Consider the following 20,455-nt stretch of genomic DNA (forward strand, 5'->3'; position numbering starts at 1 on the left):
CAGAAGACATTATTGCTGCTCTGGTTTAGTTTTAAAGGACTATTTCTTCACTAGAGTTGAGTTCCACGTTGTGTGTGTTTTTATCCCAGATGTGAGGAAGTCCTGTGATTTGTCAGGTATTAAATTTCATGGTTTCGCCAAAAAACAGCCAACAACAGAAGTTCCTTATTTCATTATAGTTCCAGAATATTTGATAAATCGCTTTCTATGATTTTACATGTAACCTCTATTCTCCAAATAAAAACTTTATTATTTGTATCTGTGATTGCCCGCTTCCAAAATGGATCCTTCTGTTGGCCATTTCTACTTGTATTTGACACTTAATGGTAGACAAGTGTCAGGAAGATGGATAAACCTGAGTCTACACACCAGCACTGGGCACCATGAAATTGAAAATGCGATCAGTGTGAGAAGCCAGCTCTACTTTGAGCTGCCAACCTTTAAAAGTCCCCTGAGAGATTTCCCCGTCTTTGATGCGGACTGTAAGCTGCTGCCTCGTCTACTTTGAGTCCATCTTCAGAGCATACAGAGAACACACTTTGGATCCAGCAATGGCCTCAATAGAAACCTGAAATGGTCATTTACCTCAAATGCAATGTGCATTAGAAACCAAGCATGTGAAATGAAAGCTAACATAAAATGTATGTATCCATACAGACATAAACCAAAGACTCCTAACAGTATGACATCCACTTAGATGCACTAAGTGGATGACAGCAGAGCGCCAGCTGATAGCTATTAGCCACAAGCTTTCCTGTTACATGAACCTATGCTGGCTGCAAATGTTCTTCTAAGATGTTAAAGGACTGTTACACTGTGAGATAACAACAATTTCACAAGTTCACACTGTAGACGTGTAGGATTGTCATATTCTGATCTGGTGAGTTGGTAAAACGTACGGTGTAGCGATAGTCACAGTGTGTCCCTGTGTTTCACCCATCTTGTGGGGACAAAAATCTGATTACCGTACACAGGCACTTTGTCGGGACTCACCTCCCTTCTGGGGACAAAATGGGGATAAGATGCACATCCCCATGATGTAAATCATTACATTTTAGTGTGAAGACGTGGTTTAAGATCAAGGTCAGTCTTCAGGAAATTAATGTAAATCAATGTAACGTCCCCAAAAGTCATGAAAACACGACTCTCTGTGTGTGTGTGTGTGTGTGTGTGTGTGTGTGTGTGTGAGTGTGTGTGTGTGTGTAGGTTTGCAGAAAAGGGACAGGCTGATTCATCATCCTAGTTATGCAGACAGGCTTTGAAAGCAGCTCTCTGGACAACATCAAATATTCAACACACACCTTTTCCATCTTTTCCCCGGTGCTAAATGTCTACACACACGGAAGCCCTGTGCAGAATGCTGATATTGGTTACCTGCAAGCAGCGAGTCTCCGAAGGATCTAACAACTGCTTTGTAACAGGAAAACCAAAGTGATCTGTGATGTTGAAAATCACAGAGACATAAAAGACGGAGGCGGAGTGTAAAGTGAAAAAAACCAGCTTGTTAACAGAAGGTCTCCCACAACATAACTTACACTCAACAATGAAAAAATGTGAATATAATGAGAATAAATTAAAATGTCTTGTTTTGTCCAACAAACACGCCAAAACCAAAGATATTCAATTGACAGTGATAGAAAACAGAGAAGCAGCAAACGCTCACATTAAGGTCACTGGAACCAACAAACATTCAACAAATAGTTTCTGATTCTATTCCTGTCAGTCATCATTGACCTAACTTGACAAAGTGAAAGTGGCCGAGAGCTCGAGCACCAACTTGTACATTGGCAATAGCAGACATAATCTCTAACTTACTTTTATGGTCCTTACATAACATTTTAGCCACCACTCTTCTTGTCAGAAGGAGGCGGGATGTCTTAGAATTTGATTGGATAGAAATTTGAACAGGTTGATGAATTGACTTTGTGTTATCAAATGTTTGTGCATTTTTTAAACTTAAGCGAGCTCCTGGTGTCTGGTGAGCTACTTGCTGCTCTACGGTGTTAGTCAAATAGTGTTGGCTTCTTCAGTGCCTGTATACCTTTTAATCAAAGGGTTCATTATTTTGTCACAAACGATCATCTCGACCTCCTTCCATCTGTTCCTCAGACCGCAGCTCCAGTGTTCAGAACTTACATGTTCCAGTTTGTCCTTCCTGCGAAGCCAGACAGCGGCTGAGTATTCCCGCTGCTGCACTGCCGTCATTATGGAATTAGCTGGAATCCCGAGAGCTGGCGTGCCAAACGCTAATCCCTGACCCCTCAGGTCTACGGCCCCTCGTAGCTCCATATGGATAGATGGATGGTCTCTTCGTCTCGGTAAAAGGAATCAATCAACTTGTTGATCTCCCGTTCAAAGCTGAAGAAAACTTTTCCTTTTTGGGATGCTGCAAACATTCAGCTCCAGTGTGTTGTCTTCTGATAGGATGTTGAGGATATGGTTAAAACAACGCTCTCAGTATAACCCGCCTCACCTCTTCTTTTTTGTATGACCAAAAGATGACAAGATCTGGGTTTGTAGCATTATATTCCTTAAAATGCATCCCCTCACAGCTTTCACTGTCATCATATCTCTGTCTTCACCACTATTGGCAAAGTTCCACAGGCTGTAGGAAATCCTCTTCCAGTGTGGCTCCAGAAAGCAGGGCTTCACCTTCTCATGATAATGCAGAGATCTCTGTAGATCAATGCTGGACTGGGTTTAGTAGAGCACAGACCTGATAGGCTCAGCTCTCAGCACACCAGAGACGCCGACGTACTCTGATCAGGACTTCCACTAATCCAGGCATCCCCGGTGTGGGAGTGTGTATGTGTGAGGAAGAGGAGGAGAGAGGAGAAGGGAGGGGTTCTGGAAACACAGAGGAAGAGGTGGATGGAGAGAGTTGTGGTGATGCAAAGGCAGCGTCAGAGAGGAAGGAAGGAAGGAAGGAAAGAGCCCCGTGTAAAACAGTGGAACCGCCCTGATGGACAAACCTCGACTTTCATCACTCCATAAACTCTTTCATTCTCACGATTTCTCTCATTCCAATTCCTCTCTTACCGCAACTCTTCTTTCTTTCAGATAATTCTGATCAGATCTTGTCATCCCTCTCTACATGTTGCCAACTCTCTCTCTCTCTCACAGTGTTTCGCTGCCCAACTGAAAATTGAGTTTTTCTTTTTCTTATTCTGGTGTGTTGCGTTTCTCTTTTGGCCCTGTTGACGGCGTGCTATCCCTGGATACACATATGCACCTCTGACCACAGACACACACACACAGACACACACACACACACACACACAGACACAAACCTTGGCACATCACAACAGAGTGGTGCAGTGAGGCTGCAGTACCTCTCTACCCTTAACTTGGCTTGCCAGAAAAGCAACAGAGCTTAAAATCTTGAAGTGGCTTTAATGGAATTTGGACAAAGCCATACATGCTTTACACACACACACACACACACACACACACACACACACACACACACACACACACACACACACACACACACACACACACACACAATATCTCATTCATGGCAAACAGCCAGCGCACCTTAACTCGAGCTTAAAATGGAAACCATTACAAGATTTGACTCTCAGCTTCTGCTGTTGAGATACTTAACAGCCAACGATAGAATATCAACCACACGTGGGAGGTTATATTTCTTATAGCTTTACTAATTTGTCTGTTCAATGGGACAAATAATCCATATCACGATTAATATAATGGCCTTTCTCATTTTTTTTCAAGTGGCAGATAATTCTTTTGGTGGCTCAGTATTCCTTCTCCTTCTCAACAATGCCGAGTCATGCACATCCATGAGGAAGCTCACAAACAATCACAGTCCTTCTACAAAGTCCCTCTCAGCCAGTCCCATCACACGTCTGTCTGCTGGCTGACTGCACTGTATCAGTAGGAAACGCTCGCTGAATACTGAGCAGTGAGGTTCATGAGAGAACTGAGCTGAACACGAGCCAACATAAACATTGAGCCGCGCTAAAAGGCTTTGAGATTTAAGACATAGAAATGCATCACAGCCGCTGGCAGGCTGTAAACCTGTCTCTAAATTGATGAAAAGCTTTCATTTCACTAGATTGAAGCAGAACTAAATATTTCCACAAATGATCGTTAACGGGCTCAACCGGCACTGAGACAATACAGTGCAGAAATACACTCACCACTTTCAATGTTGAAGCTGCAACACTCCTGAGGCAGGGCACAGGTTATGAAACCATAACTCAGGGCTTTTGAAGGGGACGCAGGGGGGGGGGGGCATTTGTTACACATTCAGCGATAAAAACTAGCGATAAAAGTTTCCTACCAACGTAAAAGTTTATTTTTACAGGATGCCTCATTTCCTCTAAGAAAGAGGTGAGGTTCAACCATTTGCTTCTTCCATTTTCAGTCAATTCTCAGGTCAATGCATATCTTTTGACAACTGCTCTCCTGCTTTCCTGCCTGTAGATGAAATTAAAAGACATTAGATGTGCCCAGTGCACTGATTATGAAGTGTCATTTTATTATTATTCCTCAAAATGTGCACCACTGCGATATATCCTGAAACAGATGTGCAGAGGGCAGAGAGTATTAATATGAATCTCTTTCCTAATGTAAGAGTAAGAATGCAGATGGGCTTGTTTAATAATTGATGAAGATTTAGTTACAAAGCTATAAAAGTCAGAATTATTCATTGTTTTGCTGTTCACTGAATATAAACAATTTCATGTTTATTTCACTGCTTGTTTCGAGCACCTTCTGTCTTTTGACATTGCAACAGATTCTTCCTCTTCCTCTCAGCTCAAACGTAAACGTCTGCCCCTGGTGTTTTTGCTATACATTTCCCGAAAGCACATCGCTGTGATGATTGCACCACAGGCTTCAATTACCTTTTTTTTACAACGGCTTCCAAAGATTAGTCAGCCAAATATGCCTCAGCCAAAATCAATAACTCCCCTCAACCATCAACAGCTTTGAAGATCAGAGACGCCTTCGCTCCATCGCTGCCTCCAGCTCTTGCAGCCTGCTGTGCGTGAGCGGTGCTCCATCGCTCGCAAAAAGCAAATGCAAAATACTGTTTTATTCCACACTGAACACACCATTAAATCCTGTTGGTCCTGTGATAAATAATCCTGAATAAGGAAAAGTTAATGGACCGTCCGTCCTGCAGAATGTGAGGATTAAATACGTTCATGCCCTCTAGTAACAAAGTGAGAAACCACCAAGTGTCTAAAGAGTAGTCAATCATATTTGGGCAAAATTAACCTTTTGAAAATTAGTCTGAAGTTTATGTTTTTCTTGCAGTCATCACTCTCATGTTCTCTGTTAAATACTTCCTTTCTCCATCCTGCTCAGTCACGCTCTGCTATTTCCTCTCACTTTCACAGTCGCTCTGCGAATCACACTTGTGGCTCGTCATCTAGGATCTCCATACTGGTGACCTGTTCATTTTAACTTGATAAGGAAATGCTACTCAGTCCATCATTACAATTGTGTCATCTTATTTCTAGGGGGGAAATAGGCTTGATATTGTTGATGCATCTTATGACCTCTGCACTAACTGTAGGATAAAGTGCTTGACCTGAGACATTTAGAAATATGGAGGGGTGTGTGAAACCAATAATTATAATTATGCTTTATCACAAACTTGCGACTTGGAATTTAAGGGGCTTCAACATGAGAGGAGATGTCTGTTGGTAACATTTTAGAAGGCTCATCCAATTACTGTAACCACGAATCTGTCTCCACACATACAATCATTATAATTAGTTTATTATTTTGAAAGAGTCTTCTTCTGTATTTGGCCTCCCTGTAATATCCCTGTGTAGGTTTGTCGTTTATCCAGTAGGGGGCAGTAAGGTCGATTTTCAACAAAGCCACAAGAAGAAGAAGAAGAAGAAGAGCGACTTTACCTCACTGGACACTGAAGCTATGGCAGGTGACAAGGTCGGAGTTTTAAACTTTCTTCGCTAACTTCACATTGTCGATACTGTTTGAGTTACTGTGTTAAAAACAACCCGCCTAACTGACCATGTCACTCAGCAGAGGTTATGAAGTAGAACAGTAAGCTATCGTAGCTTAGCAGTCTGTTGTTTGTTAGCTTAACTTAGTTAGCTTGAACCTAAATGCTATGTAACGCTAGTTTGCTGTTAACTAGCTAGCTAACGTTAAAATAATATGAAATTATGCTAACTGATGGATTTATTGAGGGTGGGTTAAACAGCTGGAAGGTGTCGTAAAACACACCAAACATAAATAAGCTGTTAAAACAAAGCAATGAGCTGAGGACAAACTGCTAATCTATCGCAAAATTACGTTAATTTAGCTGATTTAGCAACTAACGTTAGCCGTACTGTGGAAAAACACGGAGAGGGGAAGAGGAGAGCAAAGGAAACGAGGAGTAGAGGAGAGCAAAGGAAACGAGGAGTAGAGGAGAGCAAAGGAAACGAGGAGTAGAGGGGAGGGGGAGAGGAAACGAGGAGGAGAGGAGAGAAATGAGAGTATGCTAGCTGATGGAGGTGGTTTGATTACCTCTTATCTAACATTACATTATGTGAGGGTAGTGAATGAGTGATCAGGCAGTTTAGTTTGAACACTATTCAACAAGAAACTAGTGGACTAAGTTAGTGTTGATGAATTGTAGATCTGTGTTACATTCCTTATCAGTACACTAACGCTAACCTGCTGTTTGTTTCTGTGTCATGCAGGGTCCTCTGGGCCAGCTCAAGGACCTGGTGGACCTCAAGGACCAGCTGGAAGACATTCAGAGACGGATGGAGGATGAGATACAGGCTGGAGTTCCTCCGGTAAAGATCACACATGCACTAATATCTACATGCACAGGTTAATCTGCCTTGAGTTATGCTCACAGATATGGCATCTATTAAACATCTGTAGATATAAAACCACGGGTCAGACTACCATGCACCAGGTTTAATGTCTTCTTTCCATGTGTCCTTAGGGAGGCAGTCTGCTGGGTTCTCCTTTCCTGAAGGGTTTTCTGGCCGGGTATGTTGTTGCAAGACTTCGCTCTCCAGCTTTGGTGGGTGTTGTCGTAGGCACGTGTACAGGTATCTATGCAGCACAAAACTATGCCGTCCCCAACATTGAAAACACCGTCAAAGACTACATACGCAACTTTAAAGGAGGTTCCAAATAAGAAGACTGGAAGAGCAGGAGAGACATCTACAAGCTTCGGGTGCCACCACAAACGGGAACGGATACACATTTCATTAAAAAACGTTTCTGTAGTTTTCATTTTCAGCTTCCACATGAATAGGGAAATTCTTAAGTAGCCAATATAAAGAAAGGTTGTTTTAGTCAAACTGACATGGGACAATATCTTATACAACATTTAAGTCAAAAAAACAGTAACCAATAAATCCTTAACTTTAACCAGACATTAAAAAGCAGCTGACAGATGGAGGAATGTAATCAATAGCAAAAGTCACCTCTGTCAATTTAGTATAGGTTGCAGATGAGTATAAGACGATGGCAAGCAGATAAATGTAATTATTTGTAAATGTATCGGCAGTATATGAAACCCGATGTGCTTCTCAAGTACTACACATATGAAGTGGATAAACAATGAGTTGGAGTTGAACTGTTGCTCGTGTCTGGAGGTGATATCGTCAGCTTCAATTACCCAAAAGAGAAACAGAAAACATAACATAAAAAAGTAAGCAGTAGAAAGTTTGAAAAAAGCACTTATTGATGGGACATAATTCAACTGCATTGAAACTACAGCGGCATACAATAACTTCCTACGTACAGCGATGCTCACAGATACGGATACATACATGGAGAAGCAGAGGAACACCAGACGTGTACTCACCTCAGTATCAAGCATCATCAGACAGAGTCAACAGTTTGCTTATGCTGCCTACAAAGACAGAAACGTCACCGTCAGCAACATCGTAGCTCAAACAAGGGTTTGAGCTATTACATATACAAATATAAATGTGACTTCGTGACCAGTTATCTCGTCTCACCGCCACCGACGGATGCGCCGCAAGGGGCGTATCCTTTGGTCAGGGATCCAGAGAGCTGCTGCCCGTCGACCGGGTTCACACACCAGCAGTGCTGCGCGAAGCACTGCTGGGCCCGGTAGAGGCCGCGCTCGTCACAGACCGGGCGGAAACCCGGCACCTGCATAGGCTTCACACCAGCCGCCTCCAGCTGGCAGACGGTGGCCTGCTGAGGGACTGAGACGAGAGGAGAGGAGTTTAATCTGTGTGTATATATATATATGAATAGAGTAAATATATACAGAACATACCAGTTTTATCTGGGACTTCGGTCGAAGAATCCTGTAATAGAATCAGTGAAACAAAACAGAGAAAAAGATGAAGACCACATCCTCAACTGCACAAGAGAAACAAGGCAGATACATGTTACTTTATTAAAGATGGATTTTTATTTATTTATCGGATCTTTGCATCCAAAGAATAAACCCGGACCGCCATTGTCACTAGAGCCTGACTGATAAAATTGCTTGGCTTCTATATCAGATGATATCTTTAGCAGCATATATGCAACAAAAACACCAAAGACCTGTCGGAGATGAATGAAAAGTCGATTTGAAATGTCCTGCTTTACAAAACAAATGTAGGGAATCGATATCAAAAATGTGTTAAAAAAATCAAATCAACCAATCTGGTATTGGCATATTATTTCTTACGTCGTCCAAAGTGACAGCCATTAGTTCGGGCAAGGCGTTCATGGGCATCCGCATGGGCACAGCGACTACAGACACAAAGAGAAACAGTGTGCGTGAGAGGTAGGAGACAAAAAACAGATCCACTCAGGAAGGGAAAGTTAAAAAGGAATCTTGGATCCGGTCTCGTTTGAACTTTAACCAAAGATGGCTGCTATGCGATTTCTTTAGGAAACGCACATTAAACTTCTAGAAAGTCCCATCAGACTTCAGATCAGGTTCAGCTGGCTTTAGAAAAAAAGAGGAAGTACACTAATGTATCATAAATCGAATGAGTAATATTGCAGGTCACTGGGGATTTGTCTGACATTTTGCTAAATGTCAACAGACTACAAGGATCTGAACTGAATTTGGCCTCCTCACCAGATCGTGACTTCGTCATCTCTGACCCCAGGTATTCGTTCTGCTCCCGCAGAGTTTTGATGTCGCTCTTCTGGCTGAAGACGAAGTAGACGGTCATCGCCTGGCCCACGATCAGGACACAGGCCAACAGGGTTAGACCCGCCACCTTATAGGCCCGGGAGGAGCGTCCACTGGAGAGCGAGAGGAGGAAGGAGGAGGTGAGGAGAGTAGAGTGGAGAAAGGCGCTTTAATTTGGAGGACTTGTTCGACATTCACTTATTGAAGTTCAAACAGAAACAGAGAATGACAAAATGAGGAGAGAAATTAAGAAAAAGCCTTTATGTTGACGGGACGTTGTTGAGCATCAGCTATTTGAACTGTTCAAGGATCAGTGCGTCTTTCTCAATTGATGATTTAAAAAAAAGAGGAATAAAGACACTCACTGCTAATTGATTTCTACCACTAATAAGGCGGTCATATGGACTAAATATTAATGTGGGAGAAAGAGATGGATATGAAAGTGAGGGTGCAGAAAATGCAAATATGAGAAACAATCTAGACTGGAGGCTGAGATTCACGGCATTTCATTGAAACCGGAAGCTCAGGTATTTGAGCTTCTCCTCAAAGGTGAAGTCAGTGAAGCAGTTCACATTTTTGGAAATTTCACTCTGACTGGTTCAATCTATCTTTTGTTAATACTAGTATTATATTACAAGTATTTGGGTTTTTATTTACATTTTCGAGGAACAAAAAAAGTAACATGAAATGGAAATACAATGAAAGTCTGACGTTTGAGAAGGAGTGGCTGATTTAAGGAAGTGAGAGCGCAGTGGGGGACATAGGGCTGGGGTGAGACCAGAGTGAGACTGGTAAATTTACAATAAGTCAAAATAAAACCAGGGTCAAATAACCTACATATGGTCTCAGTTATTCGTAGGGATTTCAATTTACCAAAGTTTCCCTGCCTTGTATAAGTTTTATAATTTACAGACTGAACATATTGAGATGCTAATTTACAATCACTCTGGGGATGGTCTCAAAGCTTCTTGAATCATCAGCGTGAAACCAAAAGAACATTTGTATTTGCCAACCTACTGTAGTACACTCCAGTCCAGTAGGGGGCGGTAGAGGGAAATGTAAGCTCATTGGCCAACCGAAGAGGATGTAAATGTTTTGCCCTCTGTGATTGTTTGAACCCGTACTGTTGCCAGAAGTAGACATCGCTGCTACACTAGCTACGATTTCTAACGGAATGCCCACACATTCGTTGAGCATTTTAACGGTATGAATGCACAGCTTGTTTTCTACGTTTTCTGCTCTGTTTAAAGATAGTGTCATACACGTCTCTGCCATGTTTTGTGCCATTTAGCAAGCTAACATTAGCTAGCGTCAGCGTGGAGCGCCAAATTTAAAATACTAGCTAATGTTAACATAAGCTTTAACGTTCGTTACCGTTAGTAAACGTTTTCAAGTCCATATCTGCTTCTGTAAATGAAATGTTGCTGCTAAAGTTAACACATATATAGTGTACCTGCTTTCTATTTAACTGTCATTGCTTGCTGACGACATGATATAGAGTTAGCTAACATCTGTGGATAACTTAACGTTAACCTGCTGAATAATTAAGCCTTAACGATACTATGTTAGCTAGCTAGATTCAACGGTAACGTTAAAGATTTATGTAACGCTAGCTAACTAGCACCATGTTCTCACAGATGATGCGAAGACCTCGAACAGCAACTGCCGAAGTTGTGGAGATCAGAGACTCGGACTCCGACTTGTAAGTGATTTTCATTCATGTTGTGCAACAACAGCATCTGGATTTTTCATATAGATACTTTAATATGCAAATAAGAATGTGTAATCCACTAGATACACTAGACAGTTTTTATAATGCTGAAGGAGTGCATGTTAACCCGGGGTAAACATACTAATGTAGCAGAAAGAGCAAACTCCTATTCTAGTTATTGGAATTTGATGATTTTCCACGTTTGTTATCTACTCTACCATCAGGTCATTTTGCCAGACAATCAGTAGTGATGAGGATATTGATGATTGGAGGCCAACAGAGCCAAAGCCAAAAGCCCCCAGCAGGGTGGCCAAAGCTCCTGCAGCAGCCGTGGAGAAGAAAGCAGCTGCCAAGAGAACCGCTAAACCAAAGGAGCCAAAAGCACCCAAACTACCTAAAGCTCCTAAAGTGCCAAAAGTTCCTAAACCAAGGGCACCACGCAAACCTGCAGCGGCGCGAAAGACACAGACCCCCAATGTTCTGAAGGATTGTGGTGCACCAGTGTTGGCTGGAGCAAAGAGGAAACATATTAATACAGGCAAAAAAGATGATAAGGCTGCAGAAAACAAAGGAGCTAAACAACCTGACCGTCCAGAGGGAGAGAAGGCCGAAGAGAGTGGGCCAAGTATCAGAATGAAGGAGGAGGTAAGACTCACGAATGTTTTAGTAGTAGGAGTATATCTGCATACAAACACACACGCACAACAAGAAGATGACTTTTATTTATATTTTTATTTATATCCCTGTATGTTTTTCTCTTCTTTTTGTCTGATGTTTTTTCTTGTAGAGGGTGTCATTTATCGTGTCAGATGGCCATCAGGCAGACAGATGGGCAGGCGAGGGGTCGTCACTAGCTGGGCTTACAGCAAAGAAGGAGGAAATGGAGGAGGAGGACTTCACCTTTGATGAGCCCTGTCAAAAGAAACAGAAGACCAGTGGCGCCTGCTTGGGACGACCGACTGCTTTAGCATCATCAGAAGCAAACACTTTGAGGAATGAACTCAATATGAACTGGGATTTGATAGAGGTACTAATGGGGTTGTCGGTGTGTTTTGATGTGTGGAAAAGTGTTACTTGCCCCAAGATACTAATAGTGGACAAACGTTGTCTTTCCGCCTGCTTAACTATTTGTGTGTATAGTTGAACTGTTTGCATGTGCCCCTCCCCTCAGCTGCTGTCCACCCTGACATGTGTGGAGCGATGGGTGTGTGTAAATATCATTGGGCTGGTTCGTGAGGAGAACACGGTGCCATTCATGGTGCGCTACCGTAAAGACATGATTAACCACATGGACGCCGATGCTGTCCGAGACGTCCAGCTGATATATGAGGAGTTATGGTAGGCAAATGAAACGTCTTAAATTTAACACAAATAAAATAATCGAATACACCTTATCATCTCCTCTTGCCAGCACTCATCCAATGCATTCATAAGCACATTTCGGTACAGAGTCTAATCTATACAGCTGTAACTGAAATGCTTTCTCATGTGCTGAGCAGGCATGTCGGACATTGGCCACTAGATGGTGCTAGTGGCCAAGCTTTGAGGCCTGAAACAGTATCACATGTTTGTGATTGTTTTACTTGTGTGCATGTGTGTCACTTAATTGTATATGTGTGTGTGTGTGTGTGTGTGTAATCATTTTGCTCTGTATATTTAATCAGTTTCTCTTTTTGTTTTTGTTTACTTGTGTGTGTTGCCTCAGCTCTCTAGCCAAGAAGACCCAGTCTGTGGTTCAGACCCTGAAGAAGGATGGGGTTCTGACAGCTGAGCTGGAACAAAATCTGAGGAGCTGCCGATCAGCTGATGAACTGGATCACGTGGTCAGAATCACATTTTTATGCGAAAGCAATATATGCCATTTAAATTGACATTTGGCAACGTAATATCATTTATCTACACAGAATGTGTCCCTTACACCTATCCTTACCAGTCATCTCAGTCCTGTGCGTCTGTCTTTGTGTGTAGTATTCTCCCTACAAGAAAGGCAGTAAGCTGACGAAGGCTCGCAGGGCCAAAGCACTCGGCCTTGAGGCGGCCGCCTCTGCACTCATGGACTCACCGCATACTCTGGACTTAAAGGCATGGGTAAAACCTGGTACTGAAGGTAAGACACATACATTAAACACAGCCCTCAACATTGTTGAAATTCAATTTGCGCTGATATTTATAGAGCTCATTAAAGGTTTCACAAGTGGCCTGTTTTTAAGTATGGTGTGTGGGTGTGTTTTTGTGTGTCAGGTCTGTCATCGGTGGAAGAAGTGGTGACAGGTGTGGAGCACATCTTGGCTGATATGATATCCAAAGACCCTGAGACACTCACCTACGTGAAAACATTGTGAGAACACATGCAACGTTTTGATTTTAATTTCCACTGTGGTCTGTGTTACATTGACATTGGTACCGGAGTATCTTGTACCTGCTACATTGGTAATGATACAGTGCCCTCCTCCTTCACGCTCTCCCTCTGTGTTTCTCTCTTGCTGTGTCTCAGGTGTGAGAACAGCTTTGTGACCATCCAGTCTTCTGTGTCCAAGTCGGCACTAAAGGAAAAAGAGCAGGAGAAGTCTGTCGAAGGCCACAAGAAACCCAGGGCCCAGAAAAACAAAAACAAGGACATTGACAAGTTCCACCTCTACGGTGACTTCAGCTGCAACATCCAACGCATCCAGCCCCATCAGGTAGCAAGACAGACCAGTTTATGGTTCCTCCTTCCTCCCTTCCTTCTTTCCTGAAGTAGAGCTGTGGCCTGCAAATTAGGTTAAGGTTTATTGGTACCACTACAATGTTGTAGTAGCACTGGAGGGTCGAGATGAAGGGTTAACCCTGGTGTTCTTGTTATAAATGTCCCTCACAAACCTTTGGCTATTGCTACTTAAATAGAAAATACTAATTAAAAAACGCCAACAGGCCTTTATGGTGTACGGTAACTAAGGGGACAAATAATAACACAGCTTTAATAAAGGACATATTCAATTTATACACATGAAAAACTAATCAAGTATGCTGATTCATTCTGAAGGTAATTTACCTGTATTGTGTTTTTTGCCTTGACTGATCCACACACGCACAAACACACACGCACTCTCTCTCTCTCTCTCTATCGCTCTCTCTCTCTCTCAAACAAATGCACACCATCTGTTTGTGTTTGTGTCATTTCTGTCTGCTTCATCTGTGCCGCTCCTGAATGCTAGCCATGTCAGTCGCAGTTAGCCTTGCCTGTGCCTCCACATGTACCCCTCCTGTGCCCTGCTCTGCCTCCTCTGCTCCCCCTCAGTCCCTCTAGTGACTAGTGGGTTACTCAGAGTTGGTCCCGGGCCTCATGTGTCACCACAGCTTCCATCACCCGCTGCCTCTCTGCCACAACACACTCTCTGGCAACCGCGCTCTGCCCTACAGTCATACAATCACATACACATACATTCATGCGCACACACAAGCACACCCCGCAAGTCCCCGCATTCTCCCCTCTTAACATATGTGACATGTCCCCTGCCGACATGCCATTGGATTAGGAGGCTTTGATTGACAGGCGTTCTCCTGTAGTGACAGCTACTGCTGCTGGGCCCACAGGCGGACGGAAGGATGGGGAGAGGGAGAGAGAGGGGGGTAAAGGGAGGGAGAGAATGAACAGATGAGCGACGCTGAGGAGCGTCCGTCACTCTCTCGCCTCGCTCTGCCCCACTCCATCTTTTTCTGACTAAACCTCAGCCCTCCACTCCACACCTCCCCTTTTCCCTCCTCCTCTCCCATGTATGAGAGGCCTTTAATTCGATGACTCGCCTTTGTCATGGAGCGTTAATCCACAGGCTGCTGTGACCCTGCTAGCTGTCGGATTCCGGCTAAAATGAACCTTTTCTAGCCGTCAAGTTGTCGCAAAGGGGGAGTAGGTGGGAGATGTGTTTTGACAGGAGGCATGTGTGTGAGCACACACTCCCCCGTTTGCTTTAGCACATTTAATTAAGCCCCGGCTCTGGTGGTTTGATAAAGGAAAAGGACCATTTTATGAAGGGAGAGATAGAAAGGCTTCGGAGTTGATAAAAAAATAATGTGGTGGCAGACAAAAGAAGCCAGTTAATTCATAAAGGGATACATTTTACATGTTTTAAATGATTAGACGATGACATACAAAGACCAATATGTAATATAAAGACAGTAGTAAGACTAAAGAAGGATGAAACGTGAACATTCAGTCCTCATGTCTGTATCAAATGCACTTTGAGATTAAAGGTATGGGGCTGCGACTAATGCTAATGTTCATTTTCAGTTAATCTGACTATTATTAACAGTTTTGTCTCTAACATACTTTAGGGGATGTCATAAAATTGCTCGTTTTATCCATCCAACCAAAACCCAAATACATTTAATTACACAATCGCACAAGAAAAGCTGCAAATTCTAACAATTAGGAGCTGGAACCTGAGAACGTTTTGGTATTTTCTATTTGATTTGGTGATCAACATTTTCAAAGAATTGATTCATTTATTTCATCCCTCAAAAAAAATAGCATTTTCGATCATGCAGAGTTATGGGATATAAAAAGTCCCCTGTGTGATGATTTCCTTTATAGAATTATGTCACGGTTTCCTTCATTCTCTAAAGTTAGTGTGTACAGGGCTCTGGTCTTCAGTATGTCTTAAAGCCATTTGACATATCGAGTGGAGATGCTTAGCTCAGATTTAATTCCGTCGGATTTGATTTGAGATCTTCTTCCACGGCTTCACATTCACCTCATAGCTATTAGCAGCCGGTACGCTCCTCAGTCTGCCAGGGCGGGTTTGTTGAATGTGCAGCGGGCTATTTTTAATGCGATTTGTGCTGCGATCAAATGGTAGGTTAGCGCTTCGGCGTGGGGCTCGCCTGCAGAGCAGCTTGGGTAAATGGAACTGTTGAATCAATTGAACACTTCTTTTCTGATGGACAGGTGGAGAAAAACAAGTTTATTTGTATTGTCACTCACATAAACTAACACTGTAGTTTTAGTGTTTGTAAAGAAGATAACTACCGCTGATAAAAACAAATAGCAGTCACATTTTTTACACATCATATTAACAATGATTTATATTTTAAGAAGAAAGCCCCCACCCGAAAATGTAAATATTTGTGGCATAGTCATTTAACTATTTTAAATAGTGTTCTCTGGTCTGTTTAATCCCCTGCTAGTTTTCTTACCCCTGGTATTTGGTACTCATGGTAAATATTTACAACTGAGATAATGAAATAAAGACGAACACATTTGGTAAAGCCACATTTTAAACTTTGAAGTACACTAAGTGCTAATTGAGATTCTTTCCCTCTCTCTTCTTCCTCGCCCTGAGCTGAAGTTTTGTTCTTCCATCAAAGACCTTCAGACTCGGCGCTGTGTCGTGTTTGTTTTTGGATAAAATACGAGAGAGTAAGCGGGACAGAAGGAGTGCGGAGGTCTCCCTGAGCGGCCCGTGTGTTTGTGTTAAAGGACCAGCGTGTGTCGTGCTGGGCCGCGGCCCCCTGTGGTGACTTATCCCCGTCGATGTTTAGAGAGTCAATATTTATCTGGAACCGTACGATCATAAGAAAAGTATTCACTAAATGGAGCTTACATTCCATATGCTTCAGCGGTTATCGTTGTTTATCAGGAACATAATACGCTCACTTCCATTTTATATTTAACCCTCTTGCACCTCGACAGTTAAGCCCTAACTTTTATTGAAGGCAATCTTTGGCTTCATAAAATAACATTTTAAACCATTTATTTACATCTTAAACGATCTATTTATGTCAAATATGGTCTGAAAAATCTACAGAGAGGTTTTGAAATGTGAGTCAGGAAGAGAAAATAATTTTGAAATGGAAAATGTTTATTCAGTTCAACTGTTATTGTACAGTGTGTCCCATGTGTGTCAGCCAGGTCAAAAAAGTGTGTGAATCTGTGTGTGTGGGTGTGTCGGTATGTGTGTGTATCTTTTTGTGTGTCCTTGATATGTCGGATGGATGGATGTGTTGATGGTATTCTTCTAAAGAAAGGGTGAGAGAGCGAAGCAGACAGACAGAGAGAGGACGGTAGTTGGCTGACCGCCCTCCCTCGGGGGCGGGTGGACGGATGAAGGACCGTCTAGGAAAGACGTTCTGTCGGGTCTCGTCAGGGTTTGGCCGGTGCTCGGCCACATGTCACTCCTGGCCCGTCTAACACACAAACACACACTCTGTCTCACATCACCCTTCCTCTGAGATCACCCTCCGTCTCCCACCGTGACCTAACCCAGGCGGAAAGTGAGAGCCGTCACGTACATACAGACACTAGGTTGTTCATCGTCAGCGAGGACAGCGGCCAGCTACCAAGGAAAACAGAGCAAAGAGACTGTGGGAGACGGCCACATCTTTAGAATTTTTTTTGGGGGGGGGGGGGTGGCATAGTTCACTAACTGCATTCACCACAGTTAGGGTTTGGCAACTGGGCAACGAGAAGATTAATTTTGAGGTTTTGTTTCTGTGTTCTGTGTTTATCACTTGGCGACATATGGCAAGATTGGCTTTGGCAACTTTCTGGTACATAGAACCCGCATACCATGCATCATAGCATCATAGCATTTGGATAGACGGTCACATTTTTCTGTATAAGTGATTGCCGAAGGTATTCTGACCCAAAATATATTGGTTTTCTTTGGTCCGAGACTTTTAACCAATGCCATTTATCTTGTTTCACTGAAAACATTTGCACATTTTACTTGTTCAACCGCGCATTTATTAAACCGGTGTAGGGCATGTAATGCATGTCAATCATGTAACGGCATTTTGTTTGTCATCCATACACAAAATAATCTAAGATTATTTTTGTTCAACATACAAGATTAAGATAATCTTAATCTTGTATTTTGAACCCTGAGAACACAGGGCCTTTTTGTATTTACTACTTAAATTTCACTATTGGGCTTACCCAGCTGTTCAGAGAATCCAGAAAGAAGTGTTTTTCTTCAACGGCATGCTAAACAGTGCTTTGATGAAGATTGTTTGAGAAATCTCATCACAGTCGGTGTGTCAGCCCAGGGCAGCAGAAGAGAAATCTAACTTTCATCATAATTCAAGCATGCTCGCTGCATTAAATCTCGCCTCTGCTGTGCCATTAGCTGTGTTTTCCATTTTTATTTTTGTGTGTGTGTGTGTGTTCAGCACATCCGAGGGTGCTGCTGAGCGGTAATGGTTGTGGCACCACGTGTGTGGGTGCGGGTGGGGGTAGGCCTCGCGGTCTCGGCGCTGATGGTGGCGTAGTGGTGGCATTTGTCAGATTGCCTCTTCCGCTTGGTTTCCAGATTGACGTTTTGTTTCTTGGCCCTGTTCCGCGGCGGGCTAAAGATTCCCCACTGAAAAGGTCAGACACTTACTACAGCTTGCTTAACAGCATGTAGCAGTTCCTCTGAGGGGGGAACCAGCACACAACACGACGGGCCTGGCCACAGGATACACTCCTAGGCTCATCGCTTTTACACGCTCGTCTGTGGAGAGTTAAAAGATTTCGTTTTTGTGTGGAGGTTTGGGTGTGTGTGTGTTTTTTACACATAGACATATACAGTAACCTTGTCTAACCCCAAAAAGCCCTGTGTGTACAAATCGCATGTCAATTGAAAGTATTTGCTTCCTTTTTCTCTGCGTTCATGAGCACTGAATACAGTTTGTTGTATTGCATTAAACAGGTAGTGTGTGTGTGTGTGTGTGTGTGTGTGTGTGTGTGTGTGTGTGTGTGTGTGTGTGTGTGTGTGTGTGTGTGTGTGTGTGTGTGTGTGTGTGTGTGTGTGTGTGTGTGTGTGTGTGTGTGTGTGTGTGTGTGTGTTTTTGTACAGACTCTGGCTATTAACCGAGGCGAGAATCTGAAGATTTTGACAGTGAAGGTGAACATTCCCGACAGGTTGAAGAATGACTTCACTTGTTGGTGCATCAACAACAGGTCAGCAACGCGACACACTTCTACGTTGAGAAATAACCGAGTTGAGCAGAAACTCAAAAGCTTTCCCCACAAATTACAGTTTAAAGAAACGAGGATTAAAATAAGAGATTTTCTTGGTAGAACTCTTTGGTAGAATTATTTCGTTCTGCTGCATCATTTAGTTTTATTCACATATCCATTTAGGTTAGAGAAAATGTCATTAACATGTTATAAACTTGTCATTTGTTATGTGGAATACACGAACAAATAAAGTGAAGTTGACATATGTCCTCAGTCAATTTATCTTGTATAAATAAAGGTTAAAGAATTAACATTAAATGAAATGTTTAATCATGAGGCTGTCGTGCTTGTTTTAAAGGAATGGCCTGTTAATATTGCACCATATGTGCAACACTCTGGTTGCTTGAAAATGCAATAACATTTATTTGTAACATTTATTTTTGTTGCGTGTGAGATGGGATGGGTGACATATTTTCTCCTGAGAGGGAGGGAGTTAGTTTGCAGAAGTCAGATTTAATTCTATACATTTTATTTATCAGTGAAAATGGGCCATAGAGAAAAAAACCAACAACCTTTGTCCTGCTGTTTTAATGCAGGTGGAGGCCGAAGACGTTGGCAAAAGAAGAGCTTCGTGCAATCATCAAGAATGCTGTAGAGGACTCGTATAAAAGGCTTATTTTGCCTTTCCTCACGAGGAGTTACAGGTATTTTGAGTGTGTATGTGCTCTCAGGGTCTTATTCATTTACGCTGTGTCCCTATTCCCTCTTCTTCCCCATACCGCACCTCTTTCTTTCCTCCTCCGTTTTCACATTTTTTCTTCCCCCCCCCCATCATCTCTGTCTCTCTCTTGCATCCCGTCTCTTTAGGACTAAGCTGACAAGTGCAGCAGAGAAGGAGTCGATCGCCATGTTTGTGCGAAACCTCCGGCAGCGGCTGTTGGTCTCTCCAGTGAGGGGCTGTGTCATCATGGGGGTGGACCCTGGCTTTAGACATGGCTGTAAGCTGGCAGTTCTCTCCCCCACTAGTAAGTGACCACATAGTGTACTGAACTCATGTGTACACCACCTACCTCTGCATCTAAAACAGTTTGGGCTCTGATCCTCGTAAGACCAGACCAATAGGCTTCAGATATTCAAATGATATATGCAAATGAGATATGCGCCAGGGTAGGTCCCACCCTCTGGGTGGCCACAAGTAACGCTGACACACTTAACGCAGAAAAGACACCGGTATGTTTTGGATGTCAGGCCCAGCAGGGTGTGCTCACAGGTTTGATGGTTTCCCAGCTGATGTGACTTCCGGTCAGAGCTGCATTCCGCCATCTGCGGAAGCGGCTAACTTTCAGCTGCTGGACTTCCTGCAGATGTTGAGTTCATAAATCATTTTATTTACGTAGGGCATACAGTGCAGAGACATTAGCTGGTTATATAGCGTAGTCTCTTGGTCCCCCGCTTGTCAACACAATACTTTATCAGCAATATTGTGTTTCCTCCCGCTTGTCTTCATCTCCCTGCTCTCAGGTCAGATTCTTCATACTGACGTGGTGTACCTGCATAATACAGGCCAACAAAGAGAATCGGAGAAACTGTGCCACCTCATGACCAAATACAGGTACTGCTGCCAGTGTCTAAAAAGTCTCTGTTTAAAGTGTACCGTTTAATTAGTTAAATAGTGTCAGAAAATGTCTGATTAACGGATGTTTGTTTT

General features: G+C 42.9%; 3 protein-coding genes across 4 annotated transcripts in view; 2 read left to right on the forward strand and 1 right to left on the reverse strand.

Annotated features, from left to right (window-relative positions):
* The first annotated feature begins 5,873 nt into the window (after positions 1 to 5,873).
* LOC306785633 (SLC35A4 upstream microprotein-like) lies at positions 5,874 to 7,898 on the forward strand. Its single transcript, XM_079280086.1, has 3 exons — positions 5,874 to 5,928; positions 6,690 to 6,788; positions 6,944 to 7,898. The coding sequence occupies exons 1-3, from the start codon at positions 5,914 to 5,916 to the stop codon at positions 7,139 to 7,141; spliced, it is 312 nt and encodes a 103-aa protein (XP_079136212.1). The 5' UTR covers positions 5,874 to 5,913; the 3' UTR covers positions 7,142 to 7,898.
* LOC306785632 (HLA class II histocompatibility antigen gamma chain-like) lies at positions 7,798 to 9,249 on the reverse strand. The gene is made up of 5 exons (XM_079280085.1): positions 9,062 to 9,249; positions 8,663 to 8,727; positions 8,261 to 8,291; positions 7,974 to 8,186; positions 7,798 to 7,864 (listed from the first exon to the last, which is right to left on the reverse strand). Exons 1-5 carry the CDS (start codon positions 9,156 to 9,158, stop codon positions 7,824 to 7,826), a joined length of 447 nt encoding a protein of 148 aa, XP_079136211.1. The 5' UTR covers positions 9,159 to 9,249; the 3' UTR covers positions 7,798 to 7,823.
* LOC306785631 (S1 RNA-binding domain-containing protein 1-like) overlaps positions 9,143 to 20,455 on the forward strand; it is a 38,906-nt gene continuing 27,593 nt past the window's right edge. The window contains exons 1-13 of one of the 2 annotated variants that reach the window (XM_079280084.1): positions 9,143 to 9,258; positions 10,756 to 10,820; positions 11,054 to 11,474; positions 11,617 to 11,856; positions 12,001 to 12,167; positions 12,535 to 12,652; positions 12,798 to 12,936; positions 13,071 to 13,167; positions 13,324 to 13,510; positions 18,644 to 18,747; positions 19,344 to 19,451; positions 19,615 to 19,772; positions 20,269 to 20,359. In XM_079280084.1, the coding sequence (XP_079136210.1) occupies positions 10,756 to 10,820; positions 11,054 to 11,474; positions 11,617 to 11,856; positions 12,001 to 12,167; positions 12,535 to 12,652; positions 12,798 to 12,936; positions 13,071 to 13,167; positions 13,324 to 13,510; positions 18,644 to 18,747; positions 19,344 to 19,451; positions 19,615 to 19,772; positions 20,269 to 20,359 (1,895 nt within the window). In that variant the 5' untranslated portion in view covers positions 9,143 to 9,258. Of the gene's footprint in view, positions 9,259 to 10,234; positions 10,323 to 10,755; positions 10,821 to 11,053; positions 11,475 to 11,616; positions 11,857 to 12,000; positions 12,168 to 12,534; positions 12,653 to 12,797; positions 12,937 to 13,070; positions 13,168 to 13,323; positions 13,511 to 18,643; positions 18,748 to 19,343; positions 19,452 to 19,614; positions 19,773 to 20,268; positions 20,360 to 20,455 lie in introns of those variants that run through there. The other variant, XM_079280083.1, reaches the window with a different exon arrangement.

The sequence above is a fragment of the Melanostigma gelatinosum genome, assembly GCF_949748355.1.
Source record: "Melanostigma gelatinosum genome assembly, chromosome: 12".
Classification (NCBI taxonomy): domain Eukaryota; kingdom Metazoa; phylum Chordata; class Actinopteri; order Perciformes; family Zoarcidae; genus Melanostigma; species Melanostigma gelatinosum.